The sequence below is a fragment of the Lynx rufus genome, unplaced genomic scaffold, assembly GCF_022079265.1.
Source record: "Lynx rufus isolate CCGP_SWC_20201006 ecotype Redwood Valley unplaced genomic scaffold, mLynRuf1.p SCAF_2, whole genome shotgun sequence".
Classification (NCBI taxonomy): Eukaryota; Metazoa; Chordata; class Mammalia; order Carnivora; family Felidae; genus Lynx; species Lynx rufus.
The window spans coordinates 181,128,304-181,152,418 of NW_025814834.1; the positions used below are offsets into that span (position 1 = coordinate 181,128,304).

General features: G+C 37.9%; 1 protein-coding gene across 4 annotated transcripts in view; it reads right to left on the reverse strand.

Moving 5' to 3' along the window:
- OSBPL9 (oxysterol binding protein like 9) overlaps positions 1–24,115 on the reverse strand; it is a 192,990-nt gene that overhangs the window by 133,321 nt on the left and 35,554 nt on the right. For all 4 annotated transcript variants that reach the window (XM_047082436.1, XM_047082437.1, XM_047082435.1 and 1 more), the window contains exon 2: positions 17,185–17,235. In XM_047082436.1, the coding sequence (XP_046938392.1) occupies positions 17,185–17,235 (51 nt within the window). The remainder of the gene's footprint in view (positions 1–17,184; positions 17,236–24,115) is intronic.

The window sequence follows — 24,115 nt, forward strand, 5'->3', positions numbered from 1 at the left end:
AGTGGAAAAGCAACCTCAGGGGCGCACTGAGAGAGAAGTCTCCAAACTCAAGTACTGTGGGAAAAGGGTTTATTGCCTCCCCAAGGACAAAAGATGCTGCAGGCTCCAGCCAAAGGACTTTTATCTGCAGACCTGAGTGGCGCTACCCCAGAAGAGGGTCCTCCCAGAGGGTCCACCCCAGAAGAGGTGCAGGGTCCTTTAAGACATCAGGTTTTGAATCCCAGCCAAGTGCCTAGGAGGCGGGGGAGAACTGTGGAGCAGGGCAAGCCAACTGCTACTCTGTGAGGGCTGCCTGAACAGCATGTTTTGAGACACCTGGTCTGGGAAGGAGAGGTTGAGGTGTCGCCATTTTTCTCCCCAACACCAACACAGTGGGACTTCAGACAGCAGCACAGTGGCCCCCAGAGGAGGGGACCTGCTTACACCAAACCCCACCCCTCCGTGCCTGGTAACCTCTTATTTACAGAGACTGATCTACTGAGGAAACTGATGGCCTCTCCTCCAGACCAGCACAGCCACTGGTCCCAGGCACCAACAGACAACTGTTTTGTGTTTTTGTCGGTTAGTGTGTTTATCTGTTTGCTCTTCTCTTTTTCTTTCTACCTTCTTGTTTTTTTTTTCTTTTGGAATCAGGTTCATAGTTTCTGATTTGTTTTTGGTCAATTCATATTATATATATATATATTATGTTTTATATATATATGTGTATATATATGTATATATATATAGGGTTTTTTTCCGTTTTGTTTGTTTAATTAGGCATTTGTATTACATTCTTTTTATGCCTTTTCTATATCTCCTTTATTTTCCTTTCTCTCTCTCTGGATTAAACCTTATAGGGTTTTCTGTCTTTGCTTTTTGTTTTTTATTCTCTGCTTGGTCTTTTTCACCCCTTTCATTTTTGTCTTGTGGGGGGGGGTGGTACGGGAGTAGGGGGAGCCTGATTCCATACAAAGGGATACCTTTCCCATACCTTTCCTTTTTTCAAGCGTTGCTTCAACAAACAAATCAAAGCACACCTGGCAGAAGGTCCAAACACTCCACCACAAGCAAGAAGGAGCTTTGCAGAGGACTGACCAGCAGGATAGAGCAGCCCAAATGTAACAACAGAGTGCACACAACACACTCCAAAAACACTTCCTGAAGCACTAGGCCCTGGAAAGTGTATGACCCCTTTTTAATACAGTAGTACTCACAGGTACAGGACACATAACCAACTATTAAAACATGTAAAATACAAAAACCTAGCCAAAATGATGAAACAAGAATTCTCCTCAAAAGAAAATCCAGGAAAAAAATGACAGCCAGAGAATTGCTCAAAACAGATATAAACAACATATCTAAACAAGAATTTAGAGTAACAGTCATAAGACTAATAGCGTGCTTGAAAAAAGCATAGGAATGCGGCCTACTAGAGACTCAATTTAGACCTGATGACACCTGCAGATTGAAACTGAGGGGATGGGGGTGCCTGGGTGGCTTAGTCGGTTGAGCGCTGACTTCAGCTTAGGTCATGATCTCATGGTTTGTGACTTCAAGCCCCACATCAGGCTCTGTGCTGCCAACTCAGAACCTGGAGCCTGCTTTGGATTCTGTGTCTCCCTCTTTCGTGCTGTCTCTCTCAAAAATAAAATTAAAAAAAATTTTTTTTAATTAAAAAAGAAACTGAGGGGATGGAGAGCCATCTATCATGCTACTGGATGTCAAAAAAAAGCTGGAATAGCCATACTTATATCAGACAAACTAGATTTTTTTTTTTTAATTTACATCCAAGTTAGTTAGCATATAGTGCAACAATGATTTCATGGGTAGATTCCTTAATGCCCCTTACCCATTTAGCCCATCCCCCCTCCCACAACCCCTCCAGTAACCCTCTGTTTGTTCTCCATATTTAAGAGTCTCTTATGTTTTGTCCCCCTCCCTGTTTTTATATTATTTTTGCTTCCCTTTCCTTGTGTCCATCTGTTCTGTGTGTTAAAGTCCTCATATGAGTGAAGTCATATGATATTTCAGACAAATTAGGTTTTAAAACAAAGACTTCTATGGGCACCTGGGTGGCTCAGTTGGTTAAGTGTCCAACTCTGGGTTTCAACTCAGGTCATGATCTTGCAGTTCATGGGTTCAAGCCCTGTGTTGGGCTTTGCACTGGCAGTGTGGAGCCTGCTTGGAATTCTCTCTTTCCCTCTCTTTACCTCTCCCCTCCTCACTCTCTCTTTCTCTCTCAAAATAAATAAATTTAAAAAAATAAAAAATAAATAAAAATATAGACTGTAACAAGAGAGGAAGAAAGGCATTATATCATAATTAAGCTCTTCCATCAAGAAGAGCTAATCATTGTAAATGTTTATACTCCCAACATGAAAGCCAAATATATAAATCAATTAATCACAAGCATAAACAAATGTACAGATTATAATACCATGATTGTACGGGACTTTAATACTCCACTTACAACAATGAACAGATCATCTAGGCAGTCTAGGCAGAAAAACAATGGCTCTGAATGACACATTTGATCAGATGGACTTAACAGATATATTGAAAATTTTACATCCTAAAGCAGAAGAATACACATTCTTCTCAAGTGCACACGGAACATTCTACAAAACAGATCACATACTGCATCACAAAACAGCCCTCAATAAATATAAAATGACTGAAGTCATAGCATGCATATTTCCAGATCACAACACTATGAAACTTGAAATAAACCACAAGAAAAAAATCTAGAAAGCCCCCAAATACATGGAGTTTAAAGAACATCGTACTAAAGAATGAATGGGTCAACCAGGAAATTAAACAAGAAATTTAAAAACATACAAGCAAATGAAAATGAAAACATGACAGTCCAAACCCTTTGGGATGCAGCAAAGGCAGTCCTAAGAGAAAAACACATTGCAATTCAGGCCTATCTCAAGAAGCAAGAAAGGTCCCAAATACACAACCTAACCTTATACCTAAAGGAGCTAGAAAGCCAACAGCAAAGAAAGCCCAAAGCTAGCAGAAGAGAAATAATAAAGATGAGAGCAGAAATAAACAACATAGAATTCAAAAAAAAAACAAAAAACAAAAAACAAAAAAACCCAAACAGTAGAACAGATCAATGAATCTAAGAGCTGGTGTTTTGAAAGAATAAATAAAATTGATAAACCCCTAGCCAGACTTCTCAAAAAGAAAAGAGAGAGAACTCAAACAGATAAAATCACAAATGAAAGAGGAGAGATGACAACCAACATCACAGAAATATAATTATTAGTACTATGAAAAATTATATGCCAACAAACTGGACAATCTGGAAGAAATGGACAAATTCCTAGACACTCACACACTACCAAAACTCAAACTGGAAGAAATAGAAAAGTTTGAACAGACCCATAACCAGCAAAGAAATTAAATAGGTTATCAAAAATCTCCCAAAAAATAAGAGTCTTGGGCCAGATAGCTTCCCAGGGGAATTGTACCAGACATTTAAAGAAGAGATAATACCTATTCTTCTCAAACTGTTCCAAAAAATAGAAACTTAAGGAAAGCCTCCAGACTCATTCTATGAAGCCAGCATTACCTTGATTCCTAAACCAGACAAAGACCCCACTAAAAAAGAGAATTACAGGCCAATATCCTTGATGAACATGGATGCAAAAATTTTCAACAGGATACTAGCAAATCGAAATCAACAGTATATTAAAAGTATTATTCACCATGATCAAGTGGGATTCATTCCGGGTTGCAGGGATAGTTCAATATTCGCAAACCAATCAACATGATACATCACATTAACAGAAGAAAGGATAAGAACCATATGATACTGTCACAATAGATGCAGCAAAAGCATCTGACAAAATACAGCATCCTTTCTTAATAAAAACCCTCAAGAAAGCTGGGATAGAAGGAACATACCTTAACATCATAAAAGCCATATATGAAAGGCCCACAGCTAACATCATCCTCAATGGGGAAAAAATGAGAACTTTCCCCCTGAGATCAGGAACATGACAGGGATGTCCACTCTCACCACTGTTGTTTAACATAGTATTGGAAGTCAATCAGCAATCAGACAACAAAATGAATTAAAAGGCATTCAAATTGGCAAAGAAGTTGTCAAACTTTCACTCTTCACAGATGACATGATACTCTACACTCTCAAAACCCAAAAAAACAACTCAGTGAAGAAATGGATAGAGGACATGAACAGACACTTTTCTAAAGAACACATCCAGATGGCAAATAGACACATGAAAAGATACTTAAAATTACTCATCATCAGGGAAATACAAATCAAAACCACAATGAGATACCACCTCACACTGGTCAGAGTAGCTAAAATTAACAACTCAGGAAACAATAGATGTTGGCAAGGATGTGGAGAAAGGGAAACCCTCTTGCAATGTTTGTGGGAATGCAAAATGGTGCAGCCACTCTGGAAAACAGTGTGGAGGTTCCTCAAAATATTAAAAATAGAATTACCCTCTGACCCAGAAATTGCACTACTAGGAATTTATCCAAAGGATCCAAAGGATTCAAAGAGGCACATGCACCCCAATGTTTATAGCAGTGCTATCAACAATAGCCAAATTATGGGAAGAGCCCAAATGTCTGTTAACTGATGAATGGATTAAGAGGATGTGGTGTGTGTGTGTACACACACACACATACATACATACAATGGAATACTACTCGGCAATGAAAAAGAATGAAATCTTGCCATTTGCAACAACATGGATAGAACTGGAGGGTGTTAAGCTAAGCAAAATAAGTCAGTCAGAGAAAGACAGATATCGCATGATTTCACTCATGGAATTTGAGAAACAGGGGAAGGGTAGGAAAAATAAGATAAATGCAGAGAGGTAGGTAAACCGTAAGAGATTCTTTTTTTTTTAATTTTTTTCAATATATGAAGTTTATTGTCAGATTGGTTTCCATACAACACCCAGTGCTCATCCCAAAAGGTGCCCTCCTCAACACCCATCACCCACCCTCCCCTCCCTCCCACCCCCCATCAACCCTCTGTTCTCAGTTTTTAAGAGTCTCTTATGCTTTGGCTCTCTCCCACTCTAACCTCCTTTTTTTTTTTCTTTTCCCTTCCCCTCCCCCCCACCATGGGTTTCTGTTAAGTTTCTCAGGATCCACATAAGAGTGAAAACATATGGTATCTGTCTTTCTCTGTATGGCTTATTTCACTTAGCATAACACTCTCCAGTTCCATCCATGTTGCTACAAAGGGCCATATTTCATTCTTTCTCATTGCCATGTAGTACTCCATTGTGTATATAAACCACAATTTCTTTATCCATTCATCAGTTGATGGACATTTAGGCTCTTTCCAGAATTTGGCTATTGTTGAGAGTGCTGCTATAAACATTGGAGTACAAGTGCCCCTATGCATCAGTAGTCCTGTGTGCCTTGGGTAAATTCCTAGCAGTGCTATTGCAGGGTCATAGGGTAGGTCTATTTTTAATTTTTTGAGGAACCTCCACACTGTTTTCCAGAGTGGCTGCACCAATTTGCATTCCCACCAACAGTGCAAGAGGGTTCCTGTTTGTAAGAGATTCTTAAATACAGAGAACAAACTGAGGGTTGATGGGGGTGGAGCGTGGGGGGGGTGGAGAAAATAGGTGATGGGCATTGAAGAGGGCACTTGCTGGGATGAGCACTGGGTGTTATATATAAGTGATGAATCACTGGATTCTACTCCTGAAGCCAAGACTGCATTGTATGTTAACTAACTTGAGAGTAAAATTAAAGGAAGGAAGGAAGGAAGGAAGGAAGGAAGGAAGGAAGGAAGGAAGGAAGGAAGGAAGGAAGGAATCCAGCCTAGTCAATACCTTGATTTCAGCCTTGTGAGACCTTAAGCAGAGAATGCTTCTGAAGTGTCTCATTTACAGAACTGAGATAATAAAGAGGCAATAGTGTGGGTTTTTTTTTTTCCTTTTCAGGTAGATGTTTTTTAATTGTGCTGAAACACACATAAAATTTACCATTCAAACATTTTTAAGTGTTTAATTTAGTGGCATTAAGTATATTCACACTGTTGTGTGATCATCAATATCCATCTCCAGAACTTTTTCATTTTCCCAATCTATAGCCATGTACCCATTAAACACTAACTTCCCAATTTCCCTTCCCCTCAACCCCTGGAAACTACCACTTTCCATGAATTTGACTACTCTAGTTACCTCAACTAAGTAGAATCATACAGTATTATCTTTTTGTGACTGGCTTATTTCACTTAGTATAATGTCCTCAAGGTTCATCCATGTTGTAGCATGTGTCAGAATTTCCTTCCTTTTTAAGACTAAATAATATTCTATTATACACACACACACACACACACACACACACACACACACACACACACCACTTTGTATATCCATTCATCTACTGAATGAATACCAGGTTGCTTCTGCTTCTAGGCTACTGTGAGTAATGCTGCTATGAATATGGGTGTACAAATATCTGTTTGAGTCTGCTATCAATTTATGTGTGTGTGTATACACACACACACACATATATATATATATATCAGTATTATTTTTTTTAAGTTTATTTATTTTTGAGAGAGACAGACAGAGTGTAAGCAGGGAAGGGGCAGAGAAAGAGGGAAACACAGAATATGAAGCAGGCTCTAGGCTCCAAGCTGTCAGCACAGAGCCCTAGGTGGGGCTGGAACTCACAAACCATGAGATCATGACCTGAGCTGAAGCTGGACACTTAACCAACTGAGTCACCCAAGCACCCCTAAATCAGTATTATTTTAAGTCAATTCACTATCTTGAAAACTGGGTGAGTAAAAGGAAATAATCAAGCACTTATCCTATTTATTTGATCTGTAGCACTGGGTAAGCAAATACATGAAGAGAACTATCTCCTTGTAAAGTTATTTCTAATAAAAATTAAAACAAAATGATGAAATATCACAATTTTGCAATCCCAAAATGAGTTAATGAATCTATGTACTAAGCATCAGTAGCTGTTAATATCAATCATGAGCAAAAACCAGACATTATATATCTCTTGATAAAAGAACATACCACCCCCTAGAGTGTTACCAAAAGGATCAACCCTGAGTCTGATCCAGTCTGTGCATCCGCTTGCTAATTTGCAGGAAAAACAGAGGGCAAGAGGAGTATGCAGAATTACAGCTGTGTGCAATCAGTAAAATCCACACTATGGAAATCTATAGGTCAAAAGATCTGGATTCTTCAACAGGTAAATTACAAATAAAAGTTATCAAGTTAAAAAGAAGGGCAAGACCAAAGTATAGAATTTAGGAATGTAAATCCAAGAAGTGATTGCTATTATAAAATAGTGGTTACTTTAAGAGACAGGGAGGGGCCTGTAATTTAAATAGGGCACATAAAGAGGCTTCCAGCATACCTGCCAAAATTCTATTTCTTAACCTGGATGGTAGTCACAAGGGTTAGTAATTAAGCTACATTTAAAAGAAAAAAAATAGTCCATTAAATGTAACAATGGGACATTGGTCCAAATTCAGATTGAATTCAACGGAAGAGCTGTCTCAAAACAGCTCTGCCAAAGTCTACTTAGCTATCTCAAGCCAAGAAAGCAGTTAATACCAGACTGAGCAGTGACTAAGGTCAATAACAGTGCTTAGAAAAACAATAAAACCAAGGCAACAAAAGAGAAACCAGTGGAAAGAAAAAAACAGTAAACAGTATAATAAGTTGAATTTTAAAAAACCTTAATGCTATCACATATACATCATCAGCTCAGAACAAGCCTGTCTATCTCATTTCCATCCTGCAAATTCACCGTACTTATTTGCATCTCTGCACGAGATTTTCCCATTAGATTTTGTTTTTGGATTCTGATACAAGATGGCAACATAGGAAGATCCTGAACTCACCTCCTCCCACAAACATACTGAGTCTACAGTTATACATGGAATAATTTCCTCTTTCAAAAACCTTAAATGCTGGTTGAGTGACAAACTACACGTCCAACAAATGAGATGAAAACCACATCAAAGTGGGTAGGAGAGGCTGGGACAAAATCTTACCATAAACCATACTCCAGGTACTGCATCCCATTACCAGGAGAGAACTCAAAACCTGGAGTTTCTCCTTGAGGAGCAAAGGGTTCAAACCTCACATCAGGCATCCCAACTTTTAAGACATACACTCGAGAGACAAAACATCTTTGAAAATCAACTGGACTTGCATCTGGAGACCCACAAGACTCCAGCAAGCTGGGAAACAGCTCCTAAAAGGCTCAAGTGCTCTGATTCACCCACCCCAAGGCCCAGCTCACAGACAGCTGATCACACCCAGACTTAAAGTGAAGGAAGCTCACCTGCTAATATTAAAGCATCAGCCTAACAGACAGGCATCTAATTTAATACACACATCTAAAAGCCTCTTGGAATATTATCCACAGATAGAAACTGGTGGATGCCATTTTCACACTCTCCTTTTGCTATGCTGGAGAGTATCTCTTGGAAGGGAGCTTTTACATATGTCTAGTGCCCAACTGTGGCAGGCTACTGCGTAGGAGATGCCTCTTGATCTGGAGGCCAGGGGAGCTTGCACTCCTGGTCCCATAGGACTGTAATAATCAGTGTCACCCAGAAAGAAGAGTATACTCGTCTGCTGCTCTGATTTTTGCAATTTCTACCAGGGGACCCCTCTATATCACCTTACTTTGGTAACCAGTGGGGTTTACATTTGTGGGTCCCACAGTCTGTAACCAACAGAGAAGAAATTCTTAAATGGTTACCACCCCAAGTACAAGAGGCAACAGACCCAGGAGCTCAGTCTTTCTGTGAAGGAAACTAGCTAAACATCAGGACTACAGCCTGAGGGGCTTTTAATTAAACATGCATCCTGGGACGAACTGTAATCCTTTCCCAAGACCTTGGAGGGTGGCCGCTACCTTCACATTCATCTTCTGCCACACACCAGAGCACCAGTGTCTCCTGGACAGAAGCTTTACACATGTCTGGTACCCTGGTTTTTATGCCTGAAGCCCAGCCAGATTTTCTGGCTACTGCCCAAGGAATGTCCTTTAATTACCTGGCTCTAGTGGCCAGGGTGGGTTGCATTGCTGGGTCCCACAAGATTGTGGTAAGAGAAGAGATGGGTCTTGGCAGGCTACAACTACACAAACAGCAGATTAGGGCACACTCCCCAATCGTTCTGTGAAGGGGACCCCTTTGCTCATCCAGTAGCTTTGGTTTGAGAGGCAGGCTTCACATGTGGCATATATTTAGTGACCTATGGAGCTGTTCTCAGGAAACATAGGCTGTGGACACCATCTTGGCCCTCTTCCTCTGCCTTGCTCTAGTTCGCTGGTATCACCCAAAAATAGAGCTCATACATGCATCTGCAGCCCCAATTTCTGTGTGACTGACATCCAGGGGATGCCTCCAGATGGCCTGGCTCTGATGGCCAGTAGGGCTTACATTTACAGTCCCAAAGGACTGTATATAATTGCATACTTTTGAGGGGGGGTTATTAATTTTTTTAATGTTTATTTATTTTTGAGAGATAGACAAAGCATGAGTCAGGGAGGGGCAGACAGAGAGGGAGACACAGAATCCGAAGCAGGCTCCAGGCTCCGAGCTGTCAGCACAGAGCCCAACATGGGGCTTGAACTCACAAACCGTGAGATCGTGACCTGAGCCAAAGTCAAGCGCTTAACGAACTGAGCCACCCAGGCATCCCTGTAATTCCATACATTTAAAAGCTCAGACCTCAGGGTCTGGCTTCCAGTCAGTTTGAATATAGGTGCTGAGATCCTCCCCTTTGGGACACTGACAAGTCTTGGCACATCCTAAACTACTGGGAGCTATTACAAATATAACAAGCTGCTTGGAGAAGCATTAAGGTTTGAAAGACAACCAAGAGCTAAGGAAGGGTTGAATGACAAGTTTCACCTCCTACATGAGGCCACTCCTTCAAGACTGGGAGAGGTGGGTGAGAGTCAAGCAAAATGAAAAAAACAGAGTATGTTCCAAATGAAAGACCAAGATAAAACCTCAAAAAAAAAAACCTTGAAACAGAGACAAGTAATTTACCTAAGAGTTCAACTTAATAGTCATAAGGATGTGGGGAACCTGGGAGGCTTAGTCGGTTAAGCACCTGACTTGAGATCAGGTCATGTTCTCACAGCTCGTGAGTTTGAGCCCCACATCAGGCTCTGTGCTGACAGCTCAGAGCCTGGAGCCTACTTCAGATTCTGTATCTCCCTCTCTCTGCCCCTCTCCTGCTCACACCGTTTCTCTCTCTCTCTCTCTCTCTCTCTCTCTCTCTCAAAAGTAAACATTAAAAAAAAAAAATAGTCATAAGGATGCTCACCAAACTGGAGAGAAGAATGGATAAACATAGGGGGAACTTAGAGAAATAGAAAATATGAAAAAGTACAAAATAGAAGTCACAGAACTGAATACACTAATTGAACTGAAAAATACTTGAGGTGTGTTTCAGTGGCCCAGTCGGTTAAGTGTCCAACTCTTGATCTCAGCTCAGGTCTTGATCTCAGGGTCATGAGTTCAAGCCCCACATTGTACTCCATACTAGACATAGAGCCTACTTAAAAAAAAAAAAAAAAACACTCAAGGGGTTCAACAGCAGATTAGATGAAGCAGAAGAAAACATCAGTCAACTTGAAGACAAAGCAGTGGAACTCACCCAAGCAGAACAGCAAAAGGATGAAAAAAAAGGGAAGACAGTTTAAGGGACATATGAGACATCAAATAAACTAACATTTGCATCACAGGGCTCCCAGAAGAGTGAGAGAAAGGGACAAGAGTCTTATTTGAAGAAATAGTGGTTAAAAATTTCCCTAACCTGGGGAAAGAAACAGACATACAGGTCCAGGAAGTACAGAGAGTTACCAATAAGATGAACCCAAAGATATCCATATCAAGACACACTATAACTAAAATGTCAGGGCACCTGGGTGGTTCAGTTGGTTAAGTGTCCAACTCTTGGTTTCAGCTCAGGTCATGATCTCACAGTGTGTGGGTTCAAGCCCTGCATCAGACTTCACGCTGCTGAGGTGGAGCCTGCTTGGGATTCTCTCTTCCTCTCTGCCCCTCCCCTGCTTACACGCATGTTCTCTCAGAATAAATAAACTTTTATTTATTTTTAAAAAAATTTTTTGATATTTATTTATTTTTGAAGGAGAGAGAGATAGAGTGTGAGTGGGGGAGGGGCAGAGAGAGAGGGAGACACAGAATCCGAAGCAGGCTCCAGGATCTGAGCTGTCAGCACAGAGCCTGACGCGGGGCTCAAACTTACAAGCCGCGAGACCATGGCCTGAGCCAAAGTCGGACGCTCAACCAACTGAGCCACCCAGGCACCCCAGAATAAATAAACTTTTAAAAATAAATTAATAAAATATCAGAAGTTACAGAGAGAATCTTTTTTTTAAATTTTTTTTAATGTTTATTTATTTTTGAGAGAGACAGAGTGCAAGCAGGGGAAGGGGCAGAGAGAGAGGGAAACAAAGAATCTGAGGCAGACTCCAGGCTCTTGAGCTGTCAGCACAGAGCCCAATGTGGGGCTCCAACTCACAAACCACGAGATCATGACATGACCCAAAGTCAGACACAACCAACTGAGCCACCCAGGCACGCCAAAGAGAGACTCTTAAAAAGAGACTTGTGATATACAAGAGAACTCATGTAAGAGTTTTTAGCAAAAACTTCATAGGTCAGAAGGGAGTGAATGTTATATTCAAAGTGCTGAAAGAAAAAACTTCCAATCAAGAATACTGTACTCAGCCAAGTTATCATTCAAAAGTTCAGAAGAAAGAGAATTTTCCAGGCAAGTACATGATAAAGGAGTTCGTCACCATTAAACTGGCCTTTTACAATGAGAAAGAATGAAATACGGCCTTTTGTAGCAATGTGGATGGAACTGGAGAGTGTTATGCTAAGTGAAATAAGTCATACAGAGAAAGACCGATACCATTTTCACTCTTATGTGGAGCCTGAGAAACTTAACAGAAGACCATGGGGGAGGGGAAAGGGAAAAAAAAGAAAGAGAGGGAGGGAGCGAAACCATAAGAGACTCTTAAAAACTGAGAATAAACTGAGGGTTGATGGGGGGTGGGAGGGAGGGGAAAGTGGGTGATGACCATTGAGGAGGGCACCTGTTGGGATGAGCACTGGATGTTATATAGAAACCAATTTGACAATAAATTTCATATTTAAATAAATAAACAAATAAATAAATAAACAAACTGGCCTTTTAATTAATGTTAAAGTGACATCTTTAAGCTGAAAAGAAAAGGCACCATCTAATAACAAGAAAACATATGGAAGTAAAAAACTCACTAGTAAGGCTAATATATAGTAAAGGTGAGAGACTAACCATTTATAAAGCTAGTATAAAGGTTAAAAGACAAAAACAGTAAAACCAACTATAACTGCAATAATTAGTTAAGGGATACACAAAATAAAACGATGTAAAGTATGACATCAAAAACATAAAACATGGTGGAAGGGTAACAAAAATGTAGAGTTTTTATAAGTTGTTATTGACTTAAAATATGCTGTTATATATAAAGACTGTTATTTGTGAACCCCATGGCCAACTGCAAAGCAAAAACCTATAATGAAAAAGTAATCTAAACATAATACTAAAGAAAGACATGAAACCACAAGGGTAGAGAGCAACAGAAAAGAACAGAGAGGAACTACAAAAACAACCAGAAAACAAATAACAAAATGGCTATAAATACATACTTATCAATGATTACTTTAAATGTAAATGAACTAAATTCCCAATCAAAAGACAAAGAGTGGCAGAATGGGCTAAAAAACACACACACACAAAAACAACAACTAGACTCCTTTATATGTCACCTGAAAGAGACTCACTTCAGATCAAAGGACACATGCAGACTGAAACTGAAGGGACAGAAAAAGATATTCTGTACAAATGAAAATCAAAAGAAAACTTGTTTAGCTATCCTTATATCAGACAAAATAGACTTTAAAACAAAGACTGTAATAAAAGACAAAGAAAGGTATTACATAATGATAAATGGGTCAATCCAAAATAGGATATAACATTTGTAAATATTTTTGCACCCAACATAGAAGAACCAAAATATGTAAAACAAATATTAACAAACCTAAAGGAAGAAATTGATAACAATACAATAATAGTAGGGGACTTCAATATATTTTCATTAATGGATAGATCAACCAGACAGAAAAATCAATACAGAAACACTGGCCTTAAAAGACACATTTGGCCAAATGGACTTAACAGATAAATAACAGAACATTCCATTCAAAAGCAGCAAAATACACATTCTCCTTAAGTGCACATGCAACATTCTCCAGGATAGATCCCATTAGGCCACAAAACAAGTCTCAATACATTTAAGAAGACTGACATCATATAAAGCATCTTCTCTGAACACAATCATATGAAACTAGAAATCAACTTGCAACATTGTGATTTATGAGAAATATATTTTGGTCTTCTGTATAACCAAATACATATTTCTCATAAATCACAATGTTGCAAGTGATTTATAAGAAATTTATAAGAAATATATATTTGGTTATTCAGAAGACCAAAATATATTTCTCATATATATTTATCTTCTTCTATAGTTTCTGACTTACAGCTCCCAAAACCTTTGGATTTTCCTAGGTATTGAGAGTGTGCAGTGTCTTTTGTTAACAAGGCAAATTTTAGAACCCACATAAGGATGCGGGCTTGTTGGCAGGAGGACCAATCATGTGATTAAACAGTTGGAACTTGTAGTCGACCCCACCTCCAACCATGGAGAGGAGAGAGGTTGGAGGCTGAATCAGCCAATGGCCAAAGACTTAGTCAATCATGACTATGCACTGAAGCTTCCATAAAAACCCAAAAGGACTGGGTTCAGAGAGCTTCCAGGTTAGTGAACACATGGAGATGGGGGGCAGTGGCATGCCTGAAGAGGACGTAGAAGCCCCATACCCTTTATCCTTATCTTGTCTTATATCTCTTTATCTGGCTGCTGATTCATATCCTTTAGTAAACTGGTAAACATGTTTCCCTGAGTTCTGAGTTGCTCTAGAAAATTAATCTTAAATTAATTAAGGAGGAGGCTGTTGGAACCTCCAATCTGTAGCTGGTCCGTCAAAACACAGGTAATAGCCTGGGGCTTGCAATTAGTATTTGAAGTAAAGGGTGGAGGGCGGGCTTGCAGAACTGAACCCTTAACCTGTGAGCATTTTTCAGACACATCGATCAATGGAACAGAATAGAGAGCCCAGAAATAAACCCACACATCTATGGTCAGTTAATTTATGACAAAGGAGCCAAGAACATACAATGAGAAAAGAAAAGTCTCTTTAATAAATGGTGCTGGGAAAACTGGACAATGAAATGCAGAAGAATGAAAGTGGACCATTTTCTTATACTGCACACAAAAATTAACTCAAATTGATTAAAGACTTGAACATAAGACCTGAAACCATAAAACTTGAGGAAAACATAAGTGGTAAGTTCCTTGACATTGTTCTGACTCCAAAAGCAAAGGCAACAAGAGCAAAAATAAACAAGTGGGATGACATCAAACTAAAATTCTGCCTTGCAAAGGAAATCATCAACAAAATGAGAATGCAACTTTTTCAACGGGAAAAAATATTTGCAAGTCACCTACCAATAAGAGGTTAAAATCCACAATGTATAAAGAACTCATACACTCAATAGCAAAAAAACCCAAACAACCCAATTTAAAAATGGGCAGAGGATGTGCCCATTTAGACACATTATTCCAAAGAAGACATAAGGTGGCCAACAGGCACATGAGAAGATGTTCAACATCACTGATTATCAGGGAAATACAAATAAAAAACATGAGATAGCACCTCATACCTATTAAAACGACTTATCAAAAAGACAAGAAATAACAAGTGTTGTAGAGAACATGGAGAAAAGGAAACCTTGTACACTGTTAGTGGGGATGTAAATTGGTGCAGCCACTGTGGAAAATAGTACAGTGGTTCCTCAAAAAATTAAATAGAACTATCATATATATGATCCAGCTATTCAACTTCTGGGTATTTATTCAAAGAAAGCAAATGAACAAACAAAACAAAACTCATGGCTACAGAGAACAGGTCATCAGAGGGGAAGAGGGTTGGAAGGTACAAAATGGGTGAAGGAAGTCAACTGCATGGTCATAGATGGTAACAAGATTACTGTAATCATTTTGTAGTGTATACAAATATCAAATTATTATATTGTATACCTGAAAGTAATATAATGCTATAAACCAATTTTACCTCAATAAGAAAGAAAATGAAGGGAAATTTCATAATTGTTTTTATGAAGCAACTAAAAAAAAAAGGGGGACAAGAAATAATAAGTGTTGGTGAAGATGTGGAGAAAACATAACTCTCATGTAATGTTGGTAGAAATGTAAATTGGTGCAGCCGCTACAGAAAAAAAGTATGAGGTTTCTCCAAAATTAATGAGAACTACCATATGACCCAGCAATTATACTTCTATGTATTTATCTGAAGACCATGAAAACACTATTTAAAAAGATATATGCACCCCATGTTCACGGCAGCATTATATATAACAGCAAAGATATGAAAATTAGTTAAGTATCCACTGGTGGATGAATAGATAAAGAAATTGTGTTATATATATTTCTTTATATATCTGTATGTGTACACACACACACACACACACACACACACACACACACACACACACTGGAGCATTATTCAACCATAAAAATGAATGAAATCCAGTCATTTGCAACATGAAGTGACCATGAGGCTGTTATGACATGTGAAACAAGTCAGACAAAGAAAAACAAATACTGTCTGATCTCTCTTACATGTAGAATTCTAAAACAACAACAACAACAACAACAAACCACACACCAAGTTCACAGATACAATGAACAGACTGGTAGTTGCCAGAAGCTGGGGGTGGAGTAGGAGAAAAGTTCACTGTTTTTGTTTTCCTTTAGTTTCAATAAATTGAAGGGAAAAAAAAGAATTTGGTTTCTTTAGTTATTTCCCATTTCTGCCAATTAGCTACTGCTAATAAAGACAACAATATGTTTACCAAATATATTCACATCTTCAAAAGTAAACATGCAGAAAAAAGATGGCAGAGAGAAAGCAACAGGAGTCTGAGGAAGAAAAGACTACTAGAAGCTGATTTACCCAGTTATGATAAAGGTAGGCTCATCTTTAGATGTAATGGAGTACTAGAAATTATATCCCCAACCAAGTACTCTTTCTTGCCTTTAGCAATTTGGATAATGATGGAAACTCCAGTAAGGTAGCCACTAGCCATATGGGGTTACTGGGCACCTGATATGCAACTAGTCTGAACTGAGATATGCCATATGTGTAAAGGACACACTAGATTTTGAAGACTTAATATGAAAAAAAAATGTAAAACATCTCATTAATAATTTTTATTGATTACATGTTGAAATAATAACATTCTGGATATACTGGCCCAAACAAAATATATTATTAAAATTAACTTCACCTATTTGTTTTTCCTTTTTAGATGTGGCTACAACAAAATTTTAAGTTATATATATGGCTCACATTATATTTCTACTGGATGTCACTGCTACTTAGACCCTTATTAAATAGTGTTGAATAGGAAAAAAAAAAAAAAGCAACTATAAGTGGGGATTTTCAGAGTTATTTCTACTCTTTGCTCTACTACCAATACTACAATTCATTTAATTTCTTGTCTCTGACTATAAAAATAGAGGTTAAAGAAAAAAAAAATCAGGGCGCCTGGGTGGCGCAGTCGGTTAAGCGTCCGACTTCAGTCAGGTCACGATCTCGCACTCCGTGAGTTCGAGCCCCGCGTCGGGCTCTGGGCTGATGGCTCAGAGCCTGTTTCCGATTCTGTGTCTCCCTCTCTCTCTGCCCCTCCCCCGTTCATGCTCTGTCTCTCTCTGTCCCAAAAATAAATAAACGTTGAAAAAAAAAAATTTAAAAAAAAAAAAGAAAAAAAAATCAGTTGCTGCATTAGTCATGAATACAACATTAAATCAATGAGCAAAAAACTGAGTTCTACTCCTGGTTCTGGCACTCATTTTTTTCTCTCTGAGCTTTAGTTGCCTGTCCCAACAATTAGTGAGAAAACTAAACTAAATTTAACTTCCATGATCCATCAAATTTTTTTTTCATCAAAATTGGTTTCCATAAAATGAAAACATACTCACTCTGAGTCTCACACATCCTCTGCGAGAGCCTCTCATCATTTTGTCCTTGGACTAAAAGAAAAACAAAAACATCCAATGAATAAAAGATTAATAGACTGTTTATAGAATCATCTGGGGATAAAGAGAAAAAAATTATAGTAGTAATATCCCTCCCTTCTCCCTATCCCCCTGCAACCCCCAAAATCATTAAGGATAGGAATTAGTTTCAAATGAATATGTTTTAAAGTGGTAGTGAGGATGCTGGTGCACCATTGGTAGAAATGTAAACTGGTGCACCCACTATAGAAAACAGTATTGGAGGTTCCTCAAAAAACTAAAAATACAAATACCATACGATCCAGTAATCCCACTTCTGGGTATTTATCCAAAGAAAACAAAAACACTGATTTGAAAGATACATGCACCCCTATGTTTACGGCATTATGTACAACTCCCAAGAAATTGAAGCAGCCTAAGTATATATCAATAGATGAATAGGTAAAGAAGATATAGTGTGTGTGTGTGTGTGCGTGTATGTGCGTACACGCACACGCACACACACACGCACACACAATGGCATATTACTCAGTCATAACAAAGAATAAAATCTTGCCATTTGTGACAACATGGGTTGGCCTATGGGGTATTATGCTAAGTGAAATAAGTCAGACAGAGAAAGATAAATACCATACAACTTCATCTATACATAAAATATAAAAAAACACAAACAGAAACAGACTCATAAATACAGAGAACTAGTGGTTGCCACAGGGGAAGAGGTAGGGGGATGGGCAAAATAGGTGAAAAGGATTAAGAGGTATAAACTTCCAGTTATAAAGTAAATCATGGGGATGAAAAGCACAGCATAGAGAACATAGTCAGTAATGTCATAATAACTTTGTATGGTGACAGATGGTAACTATACTTGTGGTAAGCAGTGAGTAATGTATATAAATGTTGAATCACTATGTTGTACACCTGAAACTAATATAATATTGAATGCCAACTATAAAAAAATAAAATGAAAACCTTTTATAGTCTATACAAATAAACCTAACCATAGAACTTTATGTGTGCCTTTAATGTAGCATATATTACACTATAATTTTCATTCCTCCTCATGCCCCTTGACTCTCACTCAGTGTTTCTCATATTTTATGAGTTTGAAAAACACCTAGAAGGCTAAGAATCACCCAAAGGTTTAAGATTCACTCCCAGATGATAACTCAGGCAGATAGAGGACCACATTTTTAGAAACATTGCTTTATCTCTTTTCAATTCCCCAAATGATTCACATTTGGGCATACCTCAGATTTGCCTCTGAGATATCTCATCCAGTGTTCCTCAGTTTGGAATATACTTGACCCTGATTTTCTGCCTTTCTGTCACTCATCAAGCACTTTTCCTTACCTCTGATTTGGATTCCTATCCTGGTTCTCAGAGTCTTCCATATATTCCCCTGTCATCGCATGCACCCTGTGCTATAATGGCTAGTTTACTTGTCTAAGTCACCCACAAGACTGCATATTCCTTAGACAGTAGGAATTGTATCTGATTTATGTTCCAGAACAGTGTCTGGCACACATTAGATGCTCAAAAAATATTTACTAATGAAATACTGCTTACCTTTTAAGTCTCCCTTACTAGACTGAGCTGAGCAAAGGCTATATTCTGCATAATAAGCCTTGTGTTGATATTCAGTAAATATTCCTAAAATTAAATTTAGTCATGCGCAATAAAGTGAAACCTCAAATAATCAAAGTTTTAAGAAGATTTAACACCTCCACAACTGAAATTTTTCTGTACTCCCCTATGCGAGAGAGAAGTAAAACAAGACAATATCATAAAATTATGTTTTAAAGAAAACTGTTCCACTTTAAGCCACAGATGCCCCACATCCAATGTACTGAGCCACAGGCAAACTTCCAGCTATAAGATAACTATACAGGATTTAACATACAACATGGTTACTATAGTTAACAATACTATATTGCATACTTAAAAGTTACTAATAAAGCAGATCTTAAAAGTCCTCACCCCCCCACACACACACACAAAGGTTAACTATGTGAGGTGATAGATTATGTTAACTAACCTTACTGTAGTTATCATTTTGCAATATATACATATATCAAATCATCACACTGTACACCTTAAACTTATACAATATTATAATCAATTATACCTCAATAAAGCTGGAAAAAATAAATATTTCTTGGGGATATCTGCATGTCTGTACATAAAGATCTGCTTTATCCCTTTCATTGTCTACAGTACTTTCTATGAACATAGTCTATTTTTTCATTGATTCTAAACTTATGAATGTAACAATATCACAATGATAAATCAAAGTTGACTCTTCAAAAAAAAAAGTACTGAGCCATAGGAATTCACGTTCAAAAATGATTATTAAAGTATAGAAGACAGTCTTCTTTTATTCTACTTAAAATACAAGAAAGACTCATATATTTTATTAAAAAAATTCAATACCAGGCACAGGTGTAAGAGTTCTTTGCTAATAATACAGTTAGCAAAAACACAGTTAACAAAAACATTCCCTAAACAAAAACCTTTACCATACCCTAGACTTATTTTCAAAAGTGTCAAGACAAACACAAAAATAATAATTAGGTTTGAAAATACTCAGTGAGAAATAGAATACAACTCAAGGTAAGAACCAACACATTCATCCTCAATTACTCTCCCACTTTAAAAAATATAATTATAGTAAACAGGAAAAGAGTAAGACAGGCCCCAATGATGGTATCACTGTTAGGGTTATGAATTAGTAAACATTGAAAGAAATAAGTGAAAATAATTAAAACAAATGTAACTAGAAACAATCAGACAAATCCAGAATGTGAAACATCCTACAAAATAATTGGCCTAGACTCTTTAAAAATGTCCAAAAAAGGGGAACCTGGGTGTCTCAGCTGGTTAAGTGTCTAACTTTGGCTGAGGTCATGATCTCACGGTTTGTGGGTTTGAGCCCCACATCAGGATCTCTGTTGTCAGCACAGAGCCTGCTTCGGATCCTCTGTCCCCTCTCTCTCTGCCCCTCCTTCCTTCCCTCCTTCCTTTCCTCTCTCTCCCTCTCTCAAAAATAAACATTAAAAATAAATAAAAACTTAAAATGTCCAAAAAAAAAAAGATTAGCATGTAAATAATTGCAATACAATAAAAAATAAATTACATGAATACAGGCACAAAGTGATGTGAGCTACAGAAGGCTCCCTGCCATGAAAAAAGATTAGGGAAGGCAATACTGAAGGTTTCAGGTTTCAATCTGGGACTTAAAAAAAAAAAAAAAAAAAAAAAAGATTCTAATAAAAAGAGAGGAGAGGTAGGAAGAAAAGGGCATTCCAATCCAAGGAAACAACACCAGCAAAGGCACAGTTACAGAAAACTCTACACACAAACTATTCATAAGAGAGTAGACTTACAGACCCAAGCACAGAGTGCAGAGGAACGGGGAAAAAGACAAGACTGAAAAAGAGATATTCCCCAATATCCATCCATTCTCCTCTTCTTCCTTTCAGTAATAAAACCTTCCACCCCAAGTTTTAACTGAACACATGACTTTCCTGTTGGATATTACACTTCCAGCCTCCCTTTCAGGTAGATACAGGCTATTTATCTATATAATGTCCAGTGGGCTATGAATGGAAGCAATGTCTGTAACACATAATGCCTTTATTTTTACATGTGAGAGAAAAAGCAAGCATGAGTGGGTTAGGGGCAGAAGGAGAGAGAATACCAAGTAAGCTCCATGGCCAGTGCAGAGCCCCATGGGAAGCTCGATCTTAGGACAGTGACCTGAGGTGAAGTAAGAGTCAGATGCTTAGGGGCACCTGGGTGGCTCAGTCGGTTGAACGTCCGATTTTGGCTCAGGACATGATCTCATGGCTCATGAGTTCGAGCCCCATGTCAGTCTCTGTGCTGACAGCTCAGAGTCCGGAGCCCAGAGCCCGGAGCCTGCTTCTGCTCCTGTCTCCCTCTTTCTCTGCCTCTCCTCCACTCAACACTCTGTCTCTCTCTCTCTCAAAAATAAATAAGCATTAAAAAAAAAAAAAAAAAGAAAGAAAGAAAGAAAGAGTCAGACGCTTAACCAATTGAGCCAGCCAGGCGTCCCTACATTGTGCTTTTAAAAGAAAACTGCTTACAGGGCTCCTGGCTGGCTCAGTCAGAATAGCATGTGACTCTTGATCTTGGGGTCATGAGTTTGAGCTCATGTTGGGTGTAGAGGTTACTAAAAAAAAATAAATAAATAAACTTTAAAAAAGAAAAAAAAAAGAAAGAAATGCTTAAAAACCCATTTTTCTCAAGCGCACACGGAACATTCTCCAGGACAGACCACATGGTAGGCCATAAAACAAGCCTCAATAAATTTAAAAGGATGGAAACAATACAAAGCATGTTCTTTGATCATGATGTGTTAAAAGCAGAGCTCAATGACATTGGGAAATTCACAACTATGTGGAAATTAAATGATACTCTTCTAAATAATGAATGGGTCAAAGAAAAAAATCAGAAGGGAGATTAGAAAATATTTGCGATGTGAAAATGAAAACAACATACGAATACTTATAGGAGATAGTGAAAGCAGTTCTTAGTGAGAAATTTATAACTGTAAAAGTCTACATTAAAAAAGAAAGATCTGAAATCAAGAACCTAACTTTTTACCTTAAGTAATAACACAAAGTAGAGCAAATAAATCTAAAGCAAGCAGAAGAAAGGAAATAATAAAGGTCACAGCAGAAATAAGTGAAATTATAAAATAGAAAAACCACAGAGAAAAATCAATGAAACCAAACACTGGTTCCTTGAAAAGATCAACAAAATGGGACAATTTAGCTTTACTAACCAAGAAAAAAAGAGGATTAACATTATTAAAATCAGGAATAAAAGAGGAGACATTACTAACAACCTTACAGAAACAAAAAGGAGTCTGACTAAAGAAGACAAAAAAATCTGAATAGACCTATATAACAAGAGATTGAACTAGTAATCAAAACACTTATCACAAAGAAAAGCCTTGGCCACAGGTGGCTTCACTGAAAAATTCTATCAAATGTTTAAGGAACTAACAACCTTTCATACCCTTCCAAAATTTCAGAATGAACACTTTCCAACTTTTTCTATGAGTCTAGTGTTATTCTGATACCAAAACCAGACAAAGCTGTCACAAAAAAAGACCAACACCTACTGTGAATAAAGATGCAAAAATCCTTAGCCAAAATACTAGCAAACGAATCCCAGCAACATGCAAAAAGGATTATACAGCAAAACTATTATGGTCTAAATTTGTGTCTCCACCCTTCAAATTCATATGTTGAAATCCTAACCCTCATGACGATGGTATCAGGAAGCAGAACCTTTGGAATAGCCCTCATGAATGGGATTAGTGCCCTTATTAAAAAAAAAAAAAAAAAAAAAAGCCTAGAAGAGCTCCCTTGCCCTTCCACAATGTGAGGTTACAGTGAAAAACAATGGTCATCTAAGAAGCAGGTCCTCATCAGACACTGAATCTACCACTGCCTTGATCTTGGACTTCCCAGCCTCCAGAACTGTGAGAAAAAATTTCTGTTGTTTATAATCTAACCAGTCCATGGTATTTTTGTTGTAGTAACCCAAACATACTAAGACAGTGACCAAGTGGGATTCATTCCAGGAATGCAAGGTTGGGTCAACATATAAAAATCATAATATGCTGTATTAATAAAATAAAGAACAAAAGTCACATGATCATCTCAAAAACAGGAAAAGCACTTGCCAAAATCCAACATTCTTTCATGATAAAACCACCCCACACTCTAGGAATGAAAAGTTACTTCTTCAACCTCATAAAGGGCATCTATGAAAACCCACAGCTAATGTAATAATTACCAGTAATGGACTAAAAGCTTTACACCTAAGAACAGGAACAAGACAAGGATGTCCTCTCTCATCACTTCTATTCAACACTGTACTGCAGGTTCTAGCTGGGAAAATTAGATAAGAAAAAGAAATAAAAGACATCCAGATTGGTAAGGAAGAAATAAAACTATTGGAAGGTGACAGAACCTATATACAGAAAATCCTAAGAAATCCACCAAAAAACTATTGGAGATAATAAATGAGTTCAGCAAATTTTCAGACCACAAGACCAATATATAAAACCAATTGTGTTTCTATACTCTTGGAACAAAATATCTAAAAATGAAAAACAAACAAACAAACAAACAATTCCAGGTGTGCCTGGGTGGCTCAGTAGGTTAAGCATCTGACTTCAGCTCAGTTCATGATCTCACAGTTTGTGAGTTTGAGTCCCTGCACCAGGCTTTTCACTGACAGAGCAGAACCTGCCTTGGATCCTCTGTCTCCCTCTCTCTCTGCCCCTCTTCCACTCATATGCTCTCTCTCTCTCTCTCTCAAAAAATAAACATTTTAAAAATCCATTTATAATATCAAAAAGAATTAAAATACTTAGTAACAAATTTAATTTTTAGAAATACAAGGCTTACAAACTACAGAAAGAAACTACAAAGTATTGTTGAAAGAAATTAAAGACCTAACTAAATAAATGGAAAGACATCTCATGTTCACGGAATGGAAGACTTAAAATTGTTACAATGGCAATACTCCCCAGATTGACAGATTTCACATAATCCCTTATCAAAATCCCAGCCGTCTTTTTTGCAGAAATTGATAAACTGATCCCAGAATGGTCAAAACAATCTTCAACAGAACAACAACAAAGTTGGAGAACTCATACTTCTCAATCTCAGAACAATAAAAAACTAGAGTAACAAAGACAGTAATTAGAACAATGAAATAGAATTGAAAGTGTAGAAATAAACTCACACAGCTATGGTCAACTGATTTTTGACAAGGATGCCAAGATCATCTAATGGGGGAAAGAATAATTTTTCTAACAAAGAATACTGAGACAAATGGATATACCCCTATGCAA